This window comes from Camarhynchus parvulus, chromosome 1A (assembly GCF_901933205.1).
Source record: "Camarhynchus parvulus chromosome 1A, STF_HiC, whole genome shotgun sequence".
NCBI classification, from domain to species: domain Eukaryota; kingdom Metazoa; phylum Chordata; class Aves; order Passeriformes; family Thraupidae; genus Camarhynchus; species Camarhynchus parvulus.
In genome coordinates, this window is record NC_044586.1 from 24297650 (window position 1) to 24321732 (window position 24083).

The window sequence follows — 24083 nt, forward strand, 5'->3', positions numbered from 1 at the left end:
CTTGCATACACTTTGAATAAATGCATAAAATAAAATTCCATCACACACTAAAAACCCTCATAATTCACATAACACTACCACAACATGCTGTTCACTTTACATGTGTTTTATGCTTCTTTCTCTCTATTTAGGTTGGATTCAACCTCCACAAAACAGTACATTTTCTGATTTATTTGCCTCTTACTGGGAATTGTAAATCCAAAGCCTGAAAGGATGCTAATTCGTCTGAGCCAGCATTACTACAGAGAAAAGTTCTGTCCTCCCCTTCTCCCTGCGCTGTGCCACACCATGCTGGCACATCTGTCTGTGCTGTTGAACACAATCTGGGTAGTGACAGGGTAAAAAACATCTTAGCAAACCAGAGAGGCAAAATTTTCATCAGCATACCTTTGTCCAACTTGTTGGGCAGCCATACAAACAACGCGCTGAGGGTATGTAGGGGACAACACAGTAGTGAATGAACTTAAGAAGCTGGGGTCTCTTACAGTATTAAGATGGCAAACTCAAAAACTGTTGAAAACCTTCAGTAATGTTAGTGGAAATTTTGGGAGACAAGGAGTATATTATGATTCCTTTTTGTTAGATGCCTCAATCACAACAGAAGAAATTTTGGCTCCCCTTCCCCCTTTTGACCTAACAGGGTGGCCTAACAGGGAGCAAGAAGAAGCAGGTACAAGAGAAAAGGATTCTTTATCACTAGTTTTGCTGCTGAAGAAATTACATCATTGTTGGAACTGCTCCTCAACACAGCCTATACTAGTCCTGGGTAATCCTTTGTAAGTCTTCACAGAAATATTACTACAAAACGTCTTTCATAAAAGTTCCTTTAGCAAATCCCAATGTAAAGAGATCTAAAAAAACCCACCACATTTAAAACTCTTAAATAAGTTTGCACATTAAATGCAAAAACAGGCTTAAAAACACTTCTGCTGGTGCAAGTTATGCAACATCAGGCAAAGGCAACTCATCTTGGGGATGATTCAATACTGTCAAAAGCCTATGCTGGGTCATGACTGCCAAGAACCTTAACAAGCACAGAGCAGCTTGCAGTATGATCCGGCTCATATGGGTAGCTGCAAAGTAGATGGACAGCAGATGAAAATGGACAAAAGATACAGTAAGACACATTATTTTCCTTTTCCACAAGTCCACCTTGCAATTTGGTGCCAAGACATGCTCTTCCCCCAGAGGCAAAGAATAAGCATTGGTAGTCTACCATTTAAAGATCAATAACATTTGAAAAAGAAGATGGGTAAGAGGGAGACTCATGCTCAGACACTGAGTTAATGGAAGGCTTAAAAAGAACACACACTGTTTTTCACCATCAATACACTGACTTTCAGACAGAATTACACTACCTAAAAGTGGTTTACAGAGCAGTTCAGATGAACAACACAAATAAAGAAAGGCGAAATAATCCAAGTCCCCAGGCTAGACACAACGGAAGTTCATTGAGTGAGCTAAGCCATGCTTCAGGTCTTTTGGCACTGAGATTAAAATCTGAAGAAAAGCCGATATATTTGGAGACTCTTTATTTCACATGAAAGTTATTGATAAAGACTAGTCTAGGTAACCACATATAAAGCAGGGTATCAGGAATCCTTTTGTTATTGCTGAGTTCTACTTAAGAAACTAGTGCATTCTAGTACTTGCTGACCATTTTCTACAATATTTTTTTATTTTAGTGTTAGATGGGCAATTAAAGATGATTGACTTCCCAGAGCTGAGGTTTAAAAAACTGGTCTTTCATTAAAAAAAATTTGTATTGAAATGATTTAGTAATAATTTTTGTCATCCCATCCACAAAATAGAATCTTTGGTATAATAAAGAAATATGGATTACATTTTGTTTGCATAGTGCTGCTTCAATCAAATCAGGTAAAAAAATTACCACATGAATTAATTACAAGTTAACAAGGAAGAGCTGGCCAAGAATCTGGCAGTGGAGCATCTGTAGAGTTTATTTGCAAAATAAATGTGCACTCTGAGTAGCTGACAAATAACTGAATAGGAAACTAAACTCTCATGTGATGCCGTTTCTGGAACATGAAATTAAGGTGGGGTTTTCCTGCCCCTTTTCAGCTCTTACCTACAGCAAAATTCTCATTTTAGCACTTCTACAACTGCTACAAGTTCCTTTGACAGCAGAAATTTGATTACTGAATATACTCTATACAGACTGCAGAAAGAGCACAGAAAAGCTAAAGGTACTTAAAACACAAAGGGCTGATGTTGAGCCAAGTGACACAGGAGCACAAACTATCAAATACTTTTAAAACCAGCAGGTATCTTTGACAGGTTTTTGACAGAAAATACTCTGGGCAGTGTTTATGTAGATATTTCTTTTTAGATATAAAGATACCAAAGCAGTTCACATTCAGCCAAGAGAATTTTTTGTTTGTTTGTTTGCTTAGAAAGATCTGACACTGCTGAAAAACTGATATTGGAGGAACCAGATGTCTCCCATTATCAAAGTGTCAAGGCACTACCAGGGTCTGTATGAGAACACTTACTACTGATAAAAAGAAGCTGAAGACAGACTCTTTGCTGAAATCTTCCTTATTATGGAACGCATTCTTCAGCTGCACTACCAATTTTATTTTGAACAGATTTCTAGACTTGCGATAAAACCCATCCTTTCTTGCAGGCAACACATATTTAGGAGGAGATTTAAGTTCTCTGACTCCACTAACAGTTTTAACTTTTGTAGGACTTCACTAGCAGGAAAGAAATGCTGAGCAAAAAAGATGCAGAAATTATTAAGTTGAAGTCCTTAGTAACCACTGAATTCCAGGTATCTTCTGAAGTACAATACTTTTTAAAAGACATTGCTCCATGTAACCATACTCTCATTTCTAAAGACTTCAAATTAGACTGCTGCTAGTTTTGGTAGTGATGATTTATTCTTTCTTCTTATTAAATGAGATACTTTACTGTTTACATAGTATTTGCTCTTCTAGCCTGACTATAAAATACATTAACACATCAATGATAACCATGCAGAAAGTAACAACCCTCCCCTCCTTCTCAATAAATTAAACCCATTAAAATGGAATGTGGCACAATCAGTTCACCTTCCTGGTGCTGACCAAAGAAACTAAGAATACATTTCAGGAGACTGACATGATCACTTGAGAGGACAGCAGTGCACTTCACAATTCATCACCACTGGGCTGAAGGCTTCAAACTGACGTAGCTTATGCAAGCCCAACTTAATTTGATTTGCTAAACTGAAACAGTTCACATGATCAAATCAGTCCTGAACTGAAAAGCTGATACCCTCAGACACAATGCCTTTTAACACCTTCTAATGCTTTTTCTAGAAGTACAGCATAAAATCACAGTCACACCCCAAACCACAAGTTTTAAGCATACAAGTAGCTCCAGAGCCAGTGGGACTACTGGCTCTGCATGAACTGCAGATCAAAACTCCTTACTAACATCTATCTGCACGTGTTTGAACTATCCAAACTTCTCTTATGCAGTAAAAGGAGATACAGACAGTACATTCAGCCCACCATGAGAGGGATACCCATGGGCAGGTGAACTCCATCTTTTTCTAGGCTCCACTGCCTAGAAACCTTCTAGCTTCAGTGCAAGCTTCAATACCCAGCTCCTCAGCTGAAATCTAAATTTAGATGTCTTAATCTGGAGCTGAATTCCACTCCTAATAAGATTAAAGTTAGCAAAGTATTCAGGTATATTGCTAAACCAGGGTCTTGATTAATGTGGTGTTTAGTCAGTAAGAGCCCTGAAGAGCTCCATGCAATAAATTTAGGAGCATCTAAAAATATGCTTAACTGCAGGATGAGCCAACAGAGCCTATTTTCAGGTCTGTAATAAATAAAATGCAAGAAATATTTTTTTCCCTCAATAAATACACATAAATACAAAGTTAACTCATTGAGCAGATAAGAGCTTCTGAACCATTGTTTGCAAGACCATGTATAGTATTTGTGAAACTTTTTTCATCAGGGAACCACCATCAAGTTGGTAAGAAAGCCAGATTAATGCAGAAGTGTTGGGATTATCAAAGACAGCTACTGGGTTACAACTATTCAGGACACTGCTACTTAATAATAGCCTTATTACAGGTATTAGTTTTTAATCTTCCCACCTTGTCATTTTCATTAGCACTCTGCTATTCATTCAGAAACACACAAAGATAGAGAAAACACTGCTTAACAGGTTCATACCATTATGGGGGAGTCACCTGACTCCTACACATGCAGCTTCAGTCCCCAGTGTCAGAATATGGATTAACAAACTTTTTTGTAAAGAAAAAGCCCAAACACCCACAAACAAAAACCCACACCAAATCAAAACAAAAAACCCACAATCATTAAGGGTAAAAGTAACAGTGTCAACCCTGTAAGGCAAAAAAAAAAAATCACTAGCTCTAAGTAGGAAAATTATTCACTGTTTCATCAGCCAGGGTTTACAAAGTCTTACTAATTTCTTATTGTAAAATTTTCAGCTCAAAATGAATGAGCAAGCTCTTAAACCACTCACTTATATATAACTGGTGTCCAAGTGATCATTAAAACAAAAACACCTTCTCCAGGCAGAGATACTTCTGACTGCTTGACTTGAAATTTCCCAGTCTAAAACCCAGCAACTTAGTAGCACAAAAACATATCCCTAAATAAAATCCCTAAAAAAATGTATAAACACACTACACCTTTACCAACACATACTGCAACCTGAGGAACATGGGTTTTTACTGTCAAGGGAAATCAAAGTCTTTGCAGAGTTTTGGGAATTTGGCCATTAAGGGAAAGAACACACCAAAATAACAGGGCCTACTCATATAAGTCACTTTGTTTGTCTTGTGTTATCGGTGAATATCCTCCTTGAGTGGTTTGAAAGAGTGGGTGGCCTAGAGATGTACAGAAGTCGGCATTTTGCAGACAGGAACAGTAATAAACTACCTAGGAACTGCAGATCATCTTGTGACACACACACAAAAAAAGGCAATTCATATCCAGTATTTTACTGATAATCCAGTCGATATAGAGACTCAACCTCATAAAATGTCCCCAGAGAACTTATTCTTTCAGGAGCATTCAGAGACTTAAATTAAAAAAAAAGAAGTCATTTAACTTTTGCTACTATAGGTCTTGAATGTGAAGATGCATCAAGATCTTCCTAACAAAACTCTGGAGAAAACTTCACAGTCATTTTCTAAATCAGTGACAAACTGTTCAGTAAGACTCCATGCTTCCTGCCCTTTTAAAAACTGCTGTTAAGAGAGAAGGTCCATTCCTGTAGATCTATGACCAGGTAAACAGCAGAACATCACACAGCCCAGGTAAAGCCTGTCTCTTTTGAGTCCCGTTTCTACTACTCCCACTAAAAGGATTAAACTAGTCACTGTTTTTCTGCACCCAGATTTACATTGTAGAATACATTTTCTGGTATGATGACTAATTGCATGAGGAAGGAAAAGACTGATATTCTCTAAAGAAGCAGTTTCATTTAGTATTCCAAGAGCTGCAGCAAAATCTGGTATGAGGCTGAAGAAAACTTCCACTGAGGACTGAAACTGTGTGAGCTGCCCCAGCCGATATGACTAACCTGCAGTGTAAGAGGTGCTACTGCATGATACCTATGACTTCTATAGTTCTGAAGATAAACATTTCTTACAGCTGTTATAGAAATCTTTGTTTACAGAAACTGGACCACAATGAAAAGCTGTCAAACAAATCCTTGATAAGTTTCTTCCTGTGGATTATGACCAATGCCTTTGTATGTTTTGATGGCATACCAGTATGTCCCAAGCAGGAGTTATTTTGCTCACCACATAACCAAAGCACCATCCAACCTAACAGATGGGTGAAAAGAAACACACTGTTCTCCCTTTCCCCGCCATTTTGTTTGGACAGTAATGCACAAACCAGTTCAAAATAAAACTATATATACATTGATACACAATGCTACTTCAAATAATCCCTCAGACAGATTTTTCAGTACTTATTTTCCCTGGTGCCAAAGGATAACAAAATGTTCCAACATGAGTGAAAAAAGCTACCCTAGCAGCATTAAAAACAGTAGGCACGCGGGACTCTGTAACATCATACTATATCTCTCTACTATTAATTATTCTAATCATCAAACACTAGATCAAATAATCAATGAAATATTACTCACTTGCCCTTCACAAAATAGTAAGCTACCTCAAATATGGATCACAAGGTAAAGCACAAGCACACTGACAAAGCAAAGCTACTGGCCTCTGTCAGAGCCCCTTGTTTCCTATCCTCACGTAGTGGAACTTCTACTACAGTGTGCACAAATGTCCAAGTCAAACAAGTTATTAATATGCCATAAATTGAGATTTTAAAATTGCTTTAGAATTTATGACAATGGCACAGTAACTGTATATTGTACAGTAAGTGTCACTATCATGTTAAACATATCTAAACTTTTAGAAATTTAATGATTTGAACTTTCAATTATTTTCATTAAAATATTTCTGAAGAGAGAAAACACTCTATACTTCTCTATACAAATGCATCTGTGGAATACTCTCCCACTATAACATACATTTTTAAGAAAGTAACTTCATAATTTATACATACAAGATATTTCATTTCTTTCTATTACTTGCAACTGTACTACTGTAAGGCCACTCTGCTATACTCACGTCCATAACCTTATGTGGCTTTTCATGTAAATGATGAAATTTAGGTAATAATTAGCACATAGAACAGAAGAATTCTAAAAATTAACTTCAAAACCCATAAATTAATTGTTTCTGAAAGTTCCTCTGAACTACCAGAGAGTGCTAGATAGTCGCTGAAACCCATGAAATTTAAGGAAATACTACAAAGAACAAATATAATTCAATTTCTGTGCTTATCTAAATAAAACATGAAATTCAGCTACGTACAGTTCCAGAGAGCACATCGTGAGGGCAGCAGTTGAGAAGGTGGCTCTTGCACACTCGGTCATCACTGAATTTGATTCGCTGACGGGTGGTGTCACCTGCAATATAGAAATCAGCACGTTCCAGGTCAGAAACCTGTGGCTGTCAGACGTGTCCTGCAGGTTACATGCAAAGCGTTAACAGTGCCCTGTCACATACTGAAGGGTCTATGGAAACTAGAACTCGAAACACTCTATGCTTCTTTGGCAAACAACACCAAAACCACAAATGTGTGTTTTAATGCTCTACAATGCTATTTAAAAATCCTCTCACACTTCCCCTTCAAAAATGCAGCAGGAAAAGTGCTTGAAACCAGAAAGTCAGTATTAGCTTAAAAACACTTTGATACAATAGCATTTGTTAAATGAGCTATATAATGCTCTGTTCAGACTTTGCATGAAATAGTGACGTATTTCTATGCAAGAATTAGCATATCAAAGCAGCCTCATAAACACAAAATGAAACACATAGAGTCTTCACCAAATCCCACCTGATACTCATTTTATGATTTTGCTCTTGGATGCAATGCACCCTTTAACATTTGATGGGAGTAGCATAAAGAGTTGGCAGAAGAATGATTTTAAATGCTTACAAACCTGAAAGAAAAAATCAAATTTATAGGCATAGCCTATATGCAAAATATTTTAGAGGTGTTTGCAGATCTCCATATGATAAACCTTTTCTCTTTTTTCTTCTATGTGCTGTTTGTTGGGCTGGAACATCTTAATTATATCTCCATTGTGGCAGGTTGCAGTTCCTGCATCAGCAGAAGCATCAACCTGCCCAGACACTGAAGTCCAATTGCAAGGTTAAATAATCCCTTCCCGGAGCAAGACCTGAAGTCTTCAGAACAAAGTAACCAGCTGGTATTCTGGGGATGAGGGCTGAACATGTCTCCCTTTGAGTAAAATAATTGTCACTGTTTGAAATTCAGAAGAGAGATCACTGCAATGGCTCTCTTCTTGTTAAGACACAGGCATGATAAAACACCTCAATCCCTCTAAGGATGCAGCCTTTTTTTTTTTAACATAATTTGAGATGATCTTTATAATTGAAAACCTACTGGTGAATTACTGAAGCAGAAAGAGCTGCTGGGAGAAAAAGTGACATACAGTGAACTCAGACAGCAGCCTCTTCCATTTCTTCAAATATTTTAGAGAGTGTAGATACATTTTGCAGTTATTCAAGTTTTTTTTAATGGCTTCATGATTTGAAACTCTAAACTTTTAGATTTGAATCTCTTAAACAATTCAAGAAGCCATACTCACTACTGAGGTTAACTACAAGAGAGAGGAATAAAAAACCTGCATCATTTTAGTCAAACCTTTCTTATTATTATGTAATCAGATTTAAAAATATTTGTTCTATGTATAGGATGCTAATATATAACATTTTCAGATGGGCCATGTTTCAGATTATTAAGTAAACAAAAGCTTTCATAAACAATACATGCTTAATTTGCCTGCAGGATACAACAGGTAAAACCTGTAACCCACACACCAAAGAGCTTCAAAGCAGTTCAACAATAGGTTTTCTAGAGGGCAACCTTACTGCTTGGTTATACTTACAGTACTACAAATTCAGAGTAATCCCTTTATAATCATGCCTACTACTGCAGTAAAGAGTTTTGCTCTTTTTTTTTTCTTCTTTTTAGGAGGTGGATCTTTACTTTTTTAAACACATAACTGCGTTTGTTCCACATTCATTAACACATCTGAAAAGTTATTGATAACTCACGGCTCGGCGAATGCGGGGCCTTTCTGACACTCCCTTGCAGATTGATGTAGGCAGGCAAAGATACATTGAACCTTTATAAATAAAACAAGGGGCCAGATTGTTCAGTTTGTATAGAAAAATAGACTCTGCCAGCAATTTTAACACAGCATCTAGAAATACATGTTGACTGTAAAGATTCTTCTATATAAAGACACATCAACAAAATAAAGTATTTTAAAAAACCCCCAAAGCTGATGGCCTCATAGCCATAGGAGTCAAGGAATTACCAAGACCAGAAAATTGCTGAAAGACTCATGTTCCTTAAGTAATGTTGGCAAATAGTACTTTCACAGACATTACCTCCAATTACCTTTTTTCACACCTCTATCACAACTAGGTACTGATACTACAGCTGAAATACAGTCCTTTCTCATCAAAGTGGCTAGAATGATAATCACAATTACCAACCAGAGGAAGACAGCATAGGGAAAAAAAGAAGTGGCAGAAACTGATCAATAACAGCCTCAAGAACACTTCACACATTTGTATTTGTATTTTAAACTTTTATTCTTCCTCCACTGTGCCTTTATTTAAGCATTTAAAAAATTTTTAGAAAGGTTCCCTTACAAATATGATTGGGGTATTTACATTTTCTTTTCTACAAAAAGCAATTTTATACATTTGCATTTCTTTTTAATATATGGTGTTTCAGAAGGAAAAGTTTATTTTAAAAAAAGGTGTCATGTATCACATTCTAACAGTGACTGACTGTTGGTCCCTCTGACAGCTCATTTGCAAGTCTGATAGCCTCAGAAGAAAATGTTTTTATTCCTTCATTAATTTTGTGAGCTTCAATATTCCTAAACAGTGCACACTTCTTGGCAAAGACAGAAGATTTATTCTGCTGCTGACCTACAGATGAATCATCCGGAGAGGGTGATGGCCTGGGATCTACACAGGTTGCTGAGGAGGGGAGGGAAGAATAACATCTGTGGATCCACTATGCACCTGACATTCTGCCTACAAAAGCAAATGAGATTTATGCAGATGCCTTCTAAGAACTAAAACAACACAAACAGATGTGTTCTTAAGACAAGGACTTCTGCAGTACAGCAGGTGACCAAGATGCTACTTCTGCTTGTCAAACTGTAGGGAAGTTGATACCTTCGTTGTATGGTCAAACAAACAAGTGAATACTAAATCTAAATAATGAGTATCAAGATTTTTTTTAAAATATATTTTTATATATTCTGTAATAAGAAAGTAATACACCCAGGCACCAAGTAGCTGCAGTCACTTAAGTTTCAGAAGTATTCTTGAACATCTATAAAGAGGACATGACCACTGATATTTCAGACCTTATTACAAATTCTATTTTAACAGGTAAATAATTAAATCAGCTCAGAATAGCAGTTTATTTAACCGTGCCTCTGAAGAATAGCACAATATTCAACTACTTGATATTTAAGACTTAAGCTCATAACAGAAATGAAAGTAATTTACCAGGGCATTACAGGAGTCAACATCTATTACTGTAAGCCATCCCTGTGTTTCCAATTAGATTTTTTCCACTAAAAGAAAAATCGTATGGTTGATAAAATTTATATGGAGAAAAGATAAATTAAATTTTCCCCAAGAAGCATCAGCTTTAATTTTACTGAAAGTACCTGTCCCAAACCACATTTCTCTAAGAGACTACTTTCCCAGTAAATAGAGAACTTTGAAACAGAACTGAAAAGAAAAAAAGCAAAACACCAAGGAAACTTCTATACTTGACCATTTCATATCCTTTTCAAGCATAAGGAAACTGCACACAAGATATAAAAATATTCAAGAGATTATCGGTAATGTAAAATTTCTGAAGGAAGTTTTCTATTTTGTATAAAACATACTGACTACAAAATTAACACCAATATTTAAGACCAGTGCATACTGCTGCTTAAGAAACATCCAGAGGTTAAGCTTACAATGCGCACTTGTACTACACAATTCACTTTGAACTCCCAAGTCAAATCTATTAGCAGGCCATCACAATGTCATTCCTGTTCGGTATATTTTAATCACAAACCAGCAGAACGCATCAACAATGCTTAGCATAGTAACACACTCATAACAATGACTTCTTTCATTCAGCATCTCTTACTATTCTGATGTACCCTAAAATACACTACTGTCAACAATCCCAAAGCACTGGTGAGGAGAATAACCCTTTATAATCCACCTGCAACCTCTAATTGTAAACCAGTGGTGCAATCCATGCAAAGGAAATAAAGTGAATTTTCATTTTCATGTTGCTGACTTCCTGAACTAAGATACAGCAACAAAAAAATGGTTAACTTTCCACTCAAATTTTTGAAGCATGAGTCCCAACATGTTGGCAAAGGACTCTGAAAGCTTTATTCAAGAGCTACTAACAGGGTGGAGTATGTGTTTAAAAGCTGTGTATCAAATTCCACCCGCAAAGCAAGCCCGGTCTAACCAGTATCCAACACCATTATTTAACTGAGGCTTATGCAGGCACAGAAGATCCTGTTCCTGCTGCACAGCTAACTCTGATCCTCTTCTCACTAAACGCTGCTCATGTTCTGATCCTAACACTTTTAGAATAATACATATTTCTAACCAGGACTGCTTCTGTTTTACACCATGACTGAAGCAACACTAACGAATGCAGACTATAATGAGACCATCCTGTAGCCAATGCATTACAAGTCGAACAAATACAGGAATGGTTTTCCTTGAGGTATGAATACACCCATTTGCTTCTTCATAAATGCCATTTTAGACAGCATCCCAAGTAGAGAATAATTCCTCAAATTCTTCACTGTTCCCATAATTTTTAAGGTTTGAACTATCAGAACTTATAACAAAGCCAGAAAATACAGACAATTCACTAAACACAGTCATTGCTCCTAAAACCTGATCACTCCTGATTGACAAATTGTCCTGGACACAAATAAAGCACGTTTTCACAAAGTTCATGTGTTCTGACTACTTTCAGATTTCTGAGCTGATTTCAGTTCAACATTTTGGGGAGGTTTTGCAGAAATCCCTGTATATGAGATATTTTTCTCTGCCCTTGCTGCTGCTTTGTATTTGAAAGCAGAGCTTTTGGAAGAGGCTCTTGGCTCCCTAGCCTGGCTCTCAGCCTGGAGCTACCCAAAATGGCTACAAAATCCTCAACAAGGATCTACCAAAGTTTAAACACACATACCACCTTCTACCTCCAAGCATGAAGCAAAGTGGAAACCAAAATCTACCTAACCCTGTAAATACCAACATAAACCCTCCATCCATTGTTAAGTACACAGAAATTCTTCAATAATCCCATACTAAAACAAAAAAATTAAAAAATAGGTTACAAGGTCTAGATTACACCTCTGTTACCCAATAAAGTGTGCCACCAAACACATGGTGAATAAAATAAGCACAGTAATGTCACTTCAATTCCTTCCAAACAATGAGAACAGAAAAGTCACACATTACTAACCACTACTAAGGATAACTGAAGCATAACCCAGACAAACCAGTTAGGAAGTGAACAGATGCAAAAAGGGTAGTATAAGCTTCGAAGGCAGAAGAAGATGATGTACAACAAGAAAAGTGTGTTCGCTAGCAACAGCTGAAGAACTGAGTTGAAGACTTCAAACACAGCAGCTCAAAAAGCTAGCAGGTGAAGCAAAAGGAGGTGCTGACTGGCACTTCATACATACAGCTTCTGTCTAAAGGCTCTGGAGATTTTTCTGCTAGTCACATAGCACAGTATTTGTTAAGATGCTTGGGAGAACCTTTTCATGACCACAGTCTCAGAAGCATGCACAAATTCACCTGTTTTTAAAGAGAACTGTCCCAGATTGCAAGGCAAGATATTTGCCATCTGTATGGCAGTTGTCTTCTTAGTTAAGTGGGCAGTTTTTCTTATCTCTTCCACAACCACTCCTCCCTCGGGAGGGGACATCTGCTGATAACAGCTATTGAATGTCACTGCATGGCTGATAAGAACTACAGCATCCCATTGTGAGATGCTCTGCCCAGAAGGAGGAGCCAAGCATTGCTACCCAGATATAATCTGGAGATTCTGGAACACCAGCACGGGCTGGTGTTCTCGGCTTCTCCACTAGATTTCCCAGAGGAACAGCAGCTGCCTCTTCTTCCACTGGATCTTCAGAGGAAGACTACACCTTTCTACAGGATCCCTGCTCCAAGAGAACCACACCTGACATTTCAGGAGGACTGCAGCCACAATTCCAATGCAACTGCTACCAACACCCTGACCAACAGGGTGTCACGTTGTGTTCTGACTCTGTCAGTGTTGTTTTAGTTTGCAGCATTGTTTATTTTATCCTTTTATTTTCTTCCCTATTAAAGAACTGTTATTTCCTGTGTCCATATTTTTTTTGCCAGAGAGCCCCTTAATTTAAAATTCATAGCAATTTGGAGCGGAGAGGGAGTTTACATTTTCCATTTCAGGGGAGCCTCCTGCCTTCCTTAGCAGGTACCTGTCTTTGCAAACCAAGACAAGAATCTAATTAACTTTGCTAGATTTTCATATTTCTAGACTGTGATCTAATTTTGAAGCGGTGGCAATTACTTTAAAAACGCAAACCACCATCACATTTCCTTGCAACAGTCAAGTCTTAGCAGCTTCAAGATGTTGTGTGGCACCAGGGCTATTGGGATCTGCTGTGTCTGCACTACTGTCACAAGTAATGATCCTGATTCACTCTCTGTTTCCAACCAGTTCCTCAGGCTGACTCCAGCATTCACTCCTGCAGCAAGGCAGAGCACATGACTGACCTGGTGGAAAATGAAACACTTGGGCAAGATAAGCTGATTCAAGATCAAATGGGATCCTCCCCATCAGGCCTTTTACAGAAAATTTTTTTCAATCTTTGCCTATTTAAACTATATTATGGAAGAAGACCCAATCCTGGGGATACTAACATCAATTGTTAACATTTCACTCAATTTGCAAATGACTCAATTTATAGTTATGATCCTATCTGTAAGGTTCACTCCTGTTTTCTGGAGAACAGGGATGGCAAAAGTAGGGCTTACCTAAGCGTACTATTAAAAAGAGCTTACTCAACTTTACAGTTCAAAACCAGTATTTTGAAAAATATAAGTAATACTTTTCTATGTGCTATGTACTCCTAAATGACAAGCTTCTGCAGCTCCGGTCAACAACAAAAAAATCAACTTGAACTAACCTTTTAACTATTGATATATGGAATAAAAACTCTTTTAGTTCAAGTGATAACAGTAAAAAAAAACCAAACCAAAAATATCAATATATAAGCACGTAAGATTAGCACCTGGTTTTCAGCACTACTTATTTCTTAATATTTGGAAAACCCAGATTATATATTCAGAAATTTATATTTAAAGCCTCTCTAGGTATGGCACGTTATCAGTACTTGGAATGCCATTTCAGAGATTTTTTCCAGCCTGCAGTCATGACTATATTAAGAAAAGCCCAGCTTTTTACTAGCATCGAAATCAAAGATACTTTTAATTTTCTTTTTAAATTTTGGCACAGTTCACATCCAATTCAGCTTTCCACTTGTTAGAGAAGTGTGCAAGAGAAGATCAACCTAGGTAATAGGCAATGTATTTTAAAAAACTCACGTGCTTTAAAATAATAATTAATATGTGTTTTTCTCAGGTGTGTAAAAGAACCACTCCTGCCATTCAGACATTTCTTTGTATTGACATCACCAACCCAACTGCTTTTCAGTTAACCCAGCTGTATTCTAAGAACAGCAACTCACTGGCAAGTCCTGAGAAGCACCAGCCAAGTCCCCTCAGTTCCACTCTCTGTCAGGTGTCTGTCACATGAGCAAAGGCAGGCACGGAGCACTGGGCACAGCAGCTGCCAAGAGGCTGCCGAGCCCCACATCCTGGCAGGTACCCCCAGCCAGCGACGCCCTGTGACTGCGAGTGCATCCATCCTGCTGCCCCAACTCAGCCAAGGGAGGCAGCAGGCTGCCAAAGAAGTGGGGAAGCTCTCAGCTGTCCCTGCCCACAAGCACAGGGCCCTCTGGGAAAGGGTAAGCCAGGGGCAGGAGCAGCACACCTGCTTCTGGGTGGCCGCATGCTGGGCAGCCCCGTTTGACAGAGAAGTCTCCTCTCTAGCACAGATGATTTGTCATTAATATTCTTACAGCCTTGTGGGTATTTTCTGAATCGCTGTGATCAGTAGGAACTGTGCTTTCTAGGTGTTCTCAGAGCTTAACAGCAAATCTATAAAAACACTTAATCACTACACCTTCCAGGCTGCTCCTTTCTGGCCCTAGGGACACCAGTCATAATGAGTGCACACATTGTCCCACAAATTAGAGCCTACAGCTCATCTCCTAAACCCATGTTTGAGCATCTGATTGTGGAATTTTCAAAATTATTTTCAGATCATGTTCATATTTTCTACAAATGATACTAAAACCTAAAAGGGAAAAAACCCCTACATATATTCAGGCATGGCTGCTGGTTCGAAATTTACTTCTGAGTTTTTTCTATTCTCACTGACGAGATCAAATGTTTGATCTACCTTTTCTAAAACAGGTAAGATTTTTAAGCCTTAATATTCTAGGCTTCTCAAAAAAACCCCCAACAAGACAAAAAGACCTGCCAGACTTTGTAAAGTATAAAACTAAAAAGCACTTTGGTAATGTTGAACAGTATAAAACAAAAACACTGCCCAAATAAAATTATTTTTTCAGAAACTATTGTGTTTTAAACTCTAATGCGTTGCCAGGGAGAGCAAAATCAAAGGCAATGGGGACAAGTGGTGAAATGAAAGTTCTAACCTACCAAGAAATTTAAAAATTGACGCATTCTAATGAAAAGCTGCAATTTGCATGTTAACAGAAATAGACTATTTGTCAAAGGTAACAGGAATATTAAAAAACCTAACGACCCCAAACCCCATTATTCTCAAGGTTAGCAATATTTCAATGACCTTGAGCCTGGCCTTGGATTTATTACATACCAGCTCTGCAAAAAAATGTGCATTTTTAATCCCTGTGTACAATGCAGTATAAATGATGCTGATGCTCCAGCTCCACTGGACTTTCTTTTTTTTTTTTTTAACTAGAATGGTGTTACACAGAGATCCTCAATCCAATCATGGAAGTCAGCTTTACAAATCATCTTTTCTCCTTATCCTTCCCCATCCTGCCCATTTTGTTTAAACGCTTCCTTTATAGCCAGTTAGTTTGTGAACAGTTCAGCAAATGTGGTTTAGGAATTACAGGGTGAGCTGGAGGGGGGGGAATACAATTATCAATACAATAACTGCCTTCTTACAAAGCCAGAGAAAATATAGCCTGAAATGGCTATTCTTGGTTTAGATTTTAGTCACTTAACGTTTTTGGGCAGCTGTCTCAAGTAAATGACACTCTTCTCCCACCATCCAACAGAAAATACTTTCAAAACCTGAAACGGCTCCTCCACCCCCCTAAAACCTTCTGTGTAATGTTAGGGTAGCACTGAGACAGCAATCTAGGTGCCAACACTGGGAAGACCTGAGTTCCATAAGCACAGTGTTACTTTGCCAAGCACTCAGACATATGCAGCCACAACAGAAGTACTGGAAAATCTTCTGGAGCAAGACAAAACCACCCCAAATTAGATCCTGTATGATGACAACTCACTAAACAGCCTTACTCTGGAAGACAATTTTCGCAGAACAGTAATTTAGAACTCTGCAGAAAGCATTCACGATACAAGGAATATGCATAAACCAGTTACATTTTTTTAAATTCTAGATTATACTAAAAGAAGCTGTCATTTCATATGAGCCCAGTACCCAGAGATAGTCAGGACATATAAGGTACGTCCCACTTCCTACTCGCTGCATGGGTAAACAGGTAACTGTTAATTTAACAAGTTAACTCCACAAACATAACACGTCTGCAAGAGTGAGGACAGACTGAGTATGAGTACCACATGCAGAACATTTAAATTATCTCTAATTGCTGCCTACCCTCGGGTGCAGAATTTTCTTGTTTGCAAGTTAAGAACTGCTCAGCCTAAGCGGAACTGCTCTTCTCTAGCAGCTCCCCCCAACTACCTGGATTTATGGCCGAGTGCTGGTTCACTTTCACGCTGGTGGCCACGCATCCCGACAAAAACTGCAGAAAACTTTACGCAGTAATACTCTCCACTGTGTGATCGCAGAGCGATCTAAAACCTGACCGTACATCTCCTATCTCCCTCTGGGTATGACTGCCTCCAGATGTTAAGCTTTTACTTGGCTGTTTAGGGCGCTTGTTTCTAAAAGAGTTTGTCCACTTGGGTCAACCTCACATTGCCTTTCAGAAAGCAACAGCCATACCGGCCTGCTGGCTAACACGATAGTTCGGGCTAGAATTTAGACAAATCTGTAACGACACAAAACCCCACCCTGCTCTGCTGAAGGGGCTGTTGGTCTGGGGGAATTTTTTTGGTCCTCCCCTCGATGACTAGAGTCTCTCAAGCGTGTGTGGCCCTGTACGGTGACCGGGCGGAAAGGCTGCGCGCCACGGACACCGCCAGGAGCGGATCTCCAATAACAGCGGCACCGTCAGCTCGGCCGCCCGGACAGTAGCCGGCGCCGGCGGCTCCGCGGGGGGAGGCGGCGCCCAGCTCCCTCCACCCCGCCGCCGACGGTCCCGGCAGCCCCGCCCCACGGGGGGCGCGGGCAACGGGCCTCGGGCCTGCCAATCACGGCGAACACCGCCCGGCCCGGCCGGTACCGCCGTGACCTCCGGGGAGGCGGCGGCTCCGCCCCCTCCTCCCCGCCCCACCGCGGCCGGGGAGGCACTTACCGTCCCGGGACGTGCCCATGAGCTGGTCCAGCATGGCGCGCATCTGGGCCTGCGCCGACATCTTGAGCGCGCGGGGGGAAACCGGCGCGGCCCGGCCGAGTCACGCCGACAGCGGCCTACAAGGCCCGAGGCGCGGCGGGCGCTCGGCCCTGCCCCTCACGTCACAGGCGGGGCCGCTCCCCCGCCGCCGCGGGAGGAGGGAGGGAGCGGGCGCTGCCCTCGCCCGGCTTTCCCGGTGGGAAGCGGAGCAGGAAACTCGCTTCGTGCCGGAGCCGCTGCCGCCGCCTCGCGCCCCCACACGCTCCCTCAATCCCGCTCCCTCCCGCGCCCGCCACGCGCGCGCGCCGGCGGGAACGGAAACCCACGCGCACGCGCTTTGCGCTCCTTCGTCCGCTCCGCGACGTCAGCACGGACGGGCCTCGGCGCTCGCCTATTGGCCACGGCCTGCGCCGCTCGGCCAGTGACGCACCGCACGGCGACGCTCCTGATTGGGCCGCCGGGTTGGGCCCTTGGGGCGCGCTGATTGGCCAGAAAGGCCCGCGTGGCCGGTGTGACGTCACGGTCTCCGGGTCAGCGGCGGCGCCGGGCGGGGCTGGGGCCGCGGGCGGCCCCCGGAGCGCAGCGGGGGAACAGCGCCCGTCTGGGGACAGGGCCCGCTTGGGGACAGTTCCCCCCGAGACTGACGGGCAGCACCACTGCCGCGGCGCCTGCTTCTCTCAAGTGCCGGGCACAGTCGTAGTGAGACACGTTACTGTAATACCCCGCTAATTGGAGAACCTCCCTTAAAACTGAGGCTACCGGCACGTGTGGCTGATAATTCGACTTACAGGGTACCAAGGTCCATTAAAAAAAAAAACACACAACAACGAATTTTACCCATTCTAACGCCTGCATTTTATGACTCTTCCTTTGTCAACCGTCGTGTTGCCATCTAGTGCCCAAACCCGTCACAAAGATCAGTTCTAATCGTCCCCAAGCATTGTTGTGTTCAAGGTTAGCTCCACACGAGTGAAAAAGGGCCACACGCAACCTCCCCTAACAATAACGCCCCTCACCCCAATTATCTGTATTTCAGGACTTGTAGAGAAGATGCTCTTCTGTAACACATTCAGGAAAAGATTCTCTATCCAGTGCTATTCAGCTAATTAGAATATGTCCTGGCTTTGCTTTTTCTTTAAAATCTGAATTTACTTTGTTAGTCATCACGTTGGATTGAAGGGGAGGTAAATGGAAGAGACACCAATGCTTGTTAGAAGTGTCTGTTTCGTACCTTGGTATGCTTAGGGGAAATTGACACATTTCAGCGACTATTTACAACACCACCATACACACTTTAGCTCCTTCTACTCTTTAAAGAGCATCTGTGTCTGGCCAAATGATTGCATTTAATTTTTTTTTTTATTTTTAAATTTCCTTTCTCAAGCAATATACTACAGAATGCAGCGGTTTTTGTTAAATAATGCTGAACAAGCAGTGTGTCACAGCCATTCTCAGTGTGTGGTTACATCCCACAACTTTATCTACTGAGCTGAAAATAGCTTGATCCTTTTCCACCCATTATATCAAGGTTTTTGGAAAAAAATGCCATTTAACTTGTGAGACTTGCAAACTGGAATTCCGGTCAACAGAACCCTAAAACTTGTAGTTCACATCTCTTTGCCTTAGCAAAGCAGCCCAAATTTTCCCTGTTTTAAGGATCTGTTGTGCCTATCCACTATACTGTGGGGATTAAACCACCCCCCAGTTTTAAATACAGGGGAAGGAAGAAGTTGACTTAGATGAACTGATTCTCTTTGCAATGCTTTTCTGACAAAACACTTTGTTTTCCCTGGCAGTAGAAAAACCCCAACAAACACACTCCAATTTTCTTAGAGTTGCTTCAGGCTTCTCCCCAGATAAACCTCACATTTTTAGCCATTTAAAGTCATTCTTGTTATAGATTTCTTACCTATCTTGCACACAATTCAACACTCTCCTGTGAACAGCAACAACTCAAGGCCTTTTATAAAAAGAAACTCGCTGCTCCAGATTTGTGAGGTGAGTCCCGTTTGTGTGCCTCCTGTGACTGGCTACAGTCAGTTCCCCTCAGCTTTCCTGAGATTCAGAGGGAGAGGGAAGCACAGGAAGCCAGCAGTCACTTCTCAGGGACATGGAGAAACATGTAACTCATTAAGAATTCATCTCTCTGAATCGCTACTGCTCACTCATTGCCATGGTAAAAACCAAAAAAATCTTTAAGGTGGAAGAGGTTTGTGCTACTGCAGTGCTCACCAGAATCCACAGACGCACCACAGAAGAGATCTTTGGTCTTGGGAGAGTGGGGAATTCCACATACACAGAATACGGCTGGGAAATGCTTCAGTAAACACTGGACAAATTCTCTCACCTACCGCATTTGAATCACGTGGGGGAACCACGAACGTTTGCAACCCCTCAGACAAGCAGTTCATCAGTGAAGGCTGACATGTTTTTCCATTACAAACAACCTCTCTATCAACCCTTGGAAGGGTGAGGACACACGTTCACAAGGCCGGGATGGGCGTCTGGGAGGCCGGATAGAGGCAGAAGGGGTTGGTTGTCTCCAGATACACCTTTCACACCATAACCTAAACCTGACAAAAGGCACCTGCTAGAAACCCCAGCCCATTCCAGCACCTCTAGGATACATATTTATTTATTGAGGAATAAACATCAGGCACAGCAGTCCCGCCTCAGCCCTTCCCTCCCGGTTGCTGAGGCAGTCTGAAGCCCACCAGTCCGGCGACCTCCTGTGGCGAGCGCTCTCCCCTGCCGTGGTACTCGCGGTGCAGGGCCTCGTGCTCCCGGACGCTGCGCAGCAGGCACAGGTAGGTGGCGGCCTGGAAGTGCAGTTCCTGCTGGGCCCGGCACAGCTTCTCGCTGGTCACCTGCGGGGAGCGGCGGTCAGAGCAGCCCCGAGGCCTCGCCGAGCCCCGGGGGCTGCCGGGGGGGGCAGGAGCGGGGAGGGGAAGGCGGCGCGTACCCGGTGCGCGCGGAAGGCCGCGAGCACGTGCCGATAGGCGGGGCTGTCGCGATAGGAGCGGCCGGCGGCGTGGCGCAGCTCGCGCAGGAGCGCGCGCAGGGTGCGCAGCGGGGTTCCCAGCGCCGCCATCTTCCGAGCCGCGCGGGGCGCGCCGGCCAATCGAGCGCCGCCGCCGGGCCTCGCCCTCGCGCCCCGGCAGTGCGGGCAGTCGAGCGCCGAGCCAACGATCGCCTCCTCCTACTCTCTGCCGCCCTCCCGCGCCGTTGCAATCGGCGCTGGTGAAGTGTCGGGGGTCGAGCGCCGAGGCCGGGGCGTGCCCGTTCCACGCCTCGCGCTGGGCTCTACGCCTCGTAGCCGGCCTGTGGTAACGGAGCGGGAGCACCGGGAGCCGACAGAGAGGCGCATCATACGGCGGGAAACCGGCTTGGGCCGCGGGCGCGTCCCCGCCAGTTTCTGGGATCTCCGTTTAAAAGGTGCTTCGGGTCCCTCTAGAGCCAGAAGGGGACGCCCAGGAAGAAGCCCAAGAACTGCAGACGCGAGACAACGGGCGGCTCACAGACGTCAGGAAAGCGGCGCGGCTGGAGTGCGGAAAAAAAAGTACCCACCCCAGATGGGACTCGAACCCACAATCCCTGGCTTAGGAGGCCAATGCCTTATCCATTAGGCCACTGGGGCTGCCGCAGGAGGATGGTGTCTGTGCACTTAGTTAGCTACTGTCCCCGCCCCTTTCCTTTTATGGTGTGTATCGGAGGTCGGTGATTGGGCAGCGCCGCCCGGCGCGGCTGCGCGCGGTCCCCTGGGAGCCGGGGCTGAGGCGGGGGCGCGGTGCCTCAATGGCTGCGGCTCGGCGAAACGCAGTGTTCCCACGGGGAACGGCTTCCTTCCACAACGACCCTTTCACGGTTTCTAAGCGCTGGTCCTTGCACACAGTATTACCCTTGCTCGGGTGGTTGCCCTGACTGAAGGAGGCCCCCACCCCCAAACAGAAAAACCCGACAAAAAGCCCCAAGAGGGCCAACCCTGAAAGTGAAATCTTTTCCCATTTTTATTTTTGTGAGAAATCACAGACACAGGGCTAATATGTACATTCCTCTTTATTTAATACAGCACAGACACGTGACACATAGAAAAACAGAAAAGTACACTCATGAAAAAGCCTGTCGCAGTCAGGGACAGGGAACAGCTACGCCAAATTGAGTAAGGCTCCTACTGCAGAACAGGGGTCTGCCGGCAAGGGTGGATCCCAGAGCAAAGTCTGCTGCCTAAAAAATCTTGTGCTCCTTTCAGGAAAGCAGAAAAGGGCAAGTCCCTTCTGGAACAGGTGAAGGCAGCGCTCCCTGCAAGGTTTGCAGGATACGAACCCCACGACTGTGTTTGGATCAGAGCACTGATAAAATGAAATGCTCTCCAGTTATTCTCACAGAGGGCCAATAGGCCTGACCTCTGAAAGCATTGGACTGCTCAGGGATAGGAAACCTGAGTACCTGGAAGGAGTGAAAACGTCAAGTAGTCACACAGAAGAGAGTTAAAATTAGCCTCCCTGACAGGGCTCTGCTAGCCACAATTGGGAATGTGCAAGGAACTAACCAGCTTCCCAACTAACAAAAGACTAACAGCCATTAAACTGACCAGAACAATATACGCATTGGAACTGACGCGGGCTTTTGAGGCAGCAGCTTCTTCCTTTTCCTGCTTCAGTTCAGGATGGAGATAAAGCAGGCACCAGTTCCTCCGGCAAAGAGCCTTACACACTTTTAAAAAATTAAAATACAAAAAAGGGAGACAGGTGTATTTACAAAATCCATGGCTGGTACAGTACATCATTTTTAAGACACACTAAATGCTACAATCTTTCAGGTCCTGAGATTATTACAAAAAAAACCAAACCCAAAACAAAAACAAACCCCAACAACTCAAAACTTGTGTTCAGGTCCAGTTTTATAAGGAGAGAGGAAAGAAACCACACATTTAAAACACAGTATCCCTTGAAGTTATTGGAACACACCTCCCTAAAAAATCCAAATGGAAGTGGTGCTTACCACCCAAATGCAGCTGCATTTGCTTGTTCAGGCTTGTTGTCACAAGAGGGGAGCACTTCATGGGGCAGTTTCCCTGGAGAGCTCATCAGGTGAGCACAAGGCTGTTGGGATCCTCTCTCCATTGCTAAGCCCTATGATCTGGAACTCAAGTGTTAAAAGGAGGAAGGTGACCTTGTACAAATTCATGTTGGACTGAGGAAAGCATCACAGGAATCACCAACTCAAACAGGTTTGCCATCTCCCAGTAACTGTGCACTCCTTTGCTTGAAGCCGAGGAATGCAAAGAATTCTAGCTGTGATTTAACATGTGTTAATAACAAAAAAAAATTCCTCCAGCTTTTTATTCTGAGCTCCTCAGTGAAAGGCAGCAAAACAGTTTCTCAGCCCTTCATTGTCTAGGGGATCACAGCAAGTCAGGCAGAATTAAACTATATCCAAACTTGCTAAAATATATATATATTAGAAGTTACACCAAACAAAGGATACGGAGGCCAAACTGTTGTTGAGGGGATATTCCCCACTGCCATTAGCTGTGCAGGGCACTCTCCTACACTGACCCTCTTTGAACAGGCAGGCCTACAGGGACTTGTACCCTCACCTGGTTTTTTTCCCCCAATGAAGTATTCTGAACATAGAGATTTTGTATCATCAGAAGCTATCATCACAGATGCCCTTTTATTATAAGCACCTGATCTTAAGCTAGAGAATGGCAATTTTTTAAGGATTACTCATTAAATGCTTCTAACTCTCAGTAAAAGACTACAAGAGACAAATCACATTAACAAGGATACTAGTTTAACTGCTAAAATATAGTGCTCCTCAGTAGACTTTTGGGGGGTAAAAAGTAGTAGTTAATTTTGTTGTTTTTTTTTTTTTACAGTAGTCCAAAAATAAAATTTCTCCATCTATTTCCAGTACAGATCTTGAGAACTATGCAAGAACATGGTACTAATTGCTACATGATGGAATCACCGGCAATAAAACACATACTACAATTCTCACCTCTGAGCTAAATTGTTATTTGTAGTTACATACAACAAGACTAAAAGACCAGTGAGAAATACCTGGGGACTGGGATTTAGTTTTTATTTAGCTGGTAACTCCCCTTGTTTAGAAGCAACTTCATTTCAATGAGAATTTACTTTAATTCACTTCTGATGCTGGAAAGAAACCTGGGCTGTCTCATGAGTTTCTTCCCAAATCCAATCTGTACATTAAAAAACATTTCTGCAGCTTCTTAATCCAATTGTGAGAGCTGACTATTCTACAAAACTCTCAGACCAAAACCTGTCACAAGAAGTGATTTTAGTTTCCCTCTCAAGCAACTTCATGACACTTGACACTACATGTTGCACCAGTGAAAGGGTTTCTTTTTTAAAATACAATTTCTTTTTTCATGTTAGCAAAAAGTTCTGCATTACAGACATTCAAAAATACTCAATTTTCTTTGGGTAAAATTTCAATATATGTTAAGAGGGGTAGCTGGGGAAAGGAATGCATGGAACACTGAAACACATAAATACTCATCTGCATAGTTGATATTAGTGACTACTAATCAAAAGAAGGCCTTAGCTGGAAAAAGCTGAGAACAC

General features: G+C 42.2%; 2 protein-coding genes and 1 non-coding gene across 6 annotated transcripts in view; all 3 read right to left on the reverse strand.

Annotated features, from left to right (window-relative positions):
- The window catches only part of LOC115909841 (putative RNA-binding protein Luc7-like 2), a 30242-nt gene extending 12429 nt beyond the window's left edge, over nt 1-17813 (reverse strand). For 2 of the 4 annotated variants that reach the window (XM_030959499.1, XM_030959498.1), the window contains exons 1-2: nt 17452-17813; nt 6893-6987 (exon numbers count right to left, since the gene is read on the reverse strand). In XM_030959499.1, coding sequence (XP_030815359.1) covers nt 6893-6987; nt 17452-17512 — 156 coding nt within the window. In that variant the 5' untranslated portion in view covers nt 17513-17813. Of the gene's footprint in view, nt 1-6892; nt 6988-8665; nt 8737-9556; nt 12616-17451 lie in introns of those variants that run through there. The other 2 variants (XM_030959502.1, XM_030959501.1) reach the window with 2 other exon arrangements.
- Nucleotides 17814-20107: 2294 nt separating this feature from the next.
- FMC1 (formation of mitochondrial complex V assembly factor 1 homolog) lies at nt 20108-21136 on the reverse strand. Its single transcript, XM_030959503.1, has 2 exons — nt 20453-21136; nt 20108-20357 (listed from the first exon to the last, which is right to left on the reverse strand). Exons 1-2 carry the CDS (start codon nt 20579-20581, stop codon nt 20163-20165), a joined length of 324 nt encoding a protein of 107 aa, XP_030815363.1. The 5' UTR covers nt 20582-21136; the 3' UTR covers nt 20108-20162.
- TRNAR-CCU lies at nt 21055-21127 on the reverse strand. Its single transcript has one exon. It is a non-coding gene; the product is annotated as a tRNA-Arg (tRNA).
- Nucleotides 21137-24083: the final 2947 nt, after the last annotated feature.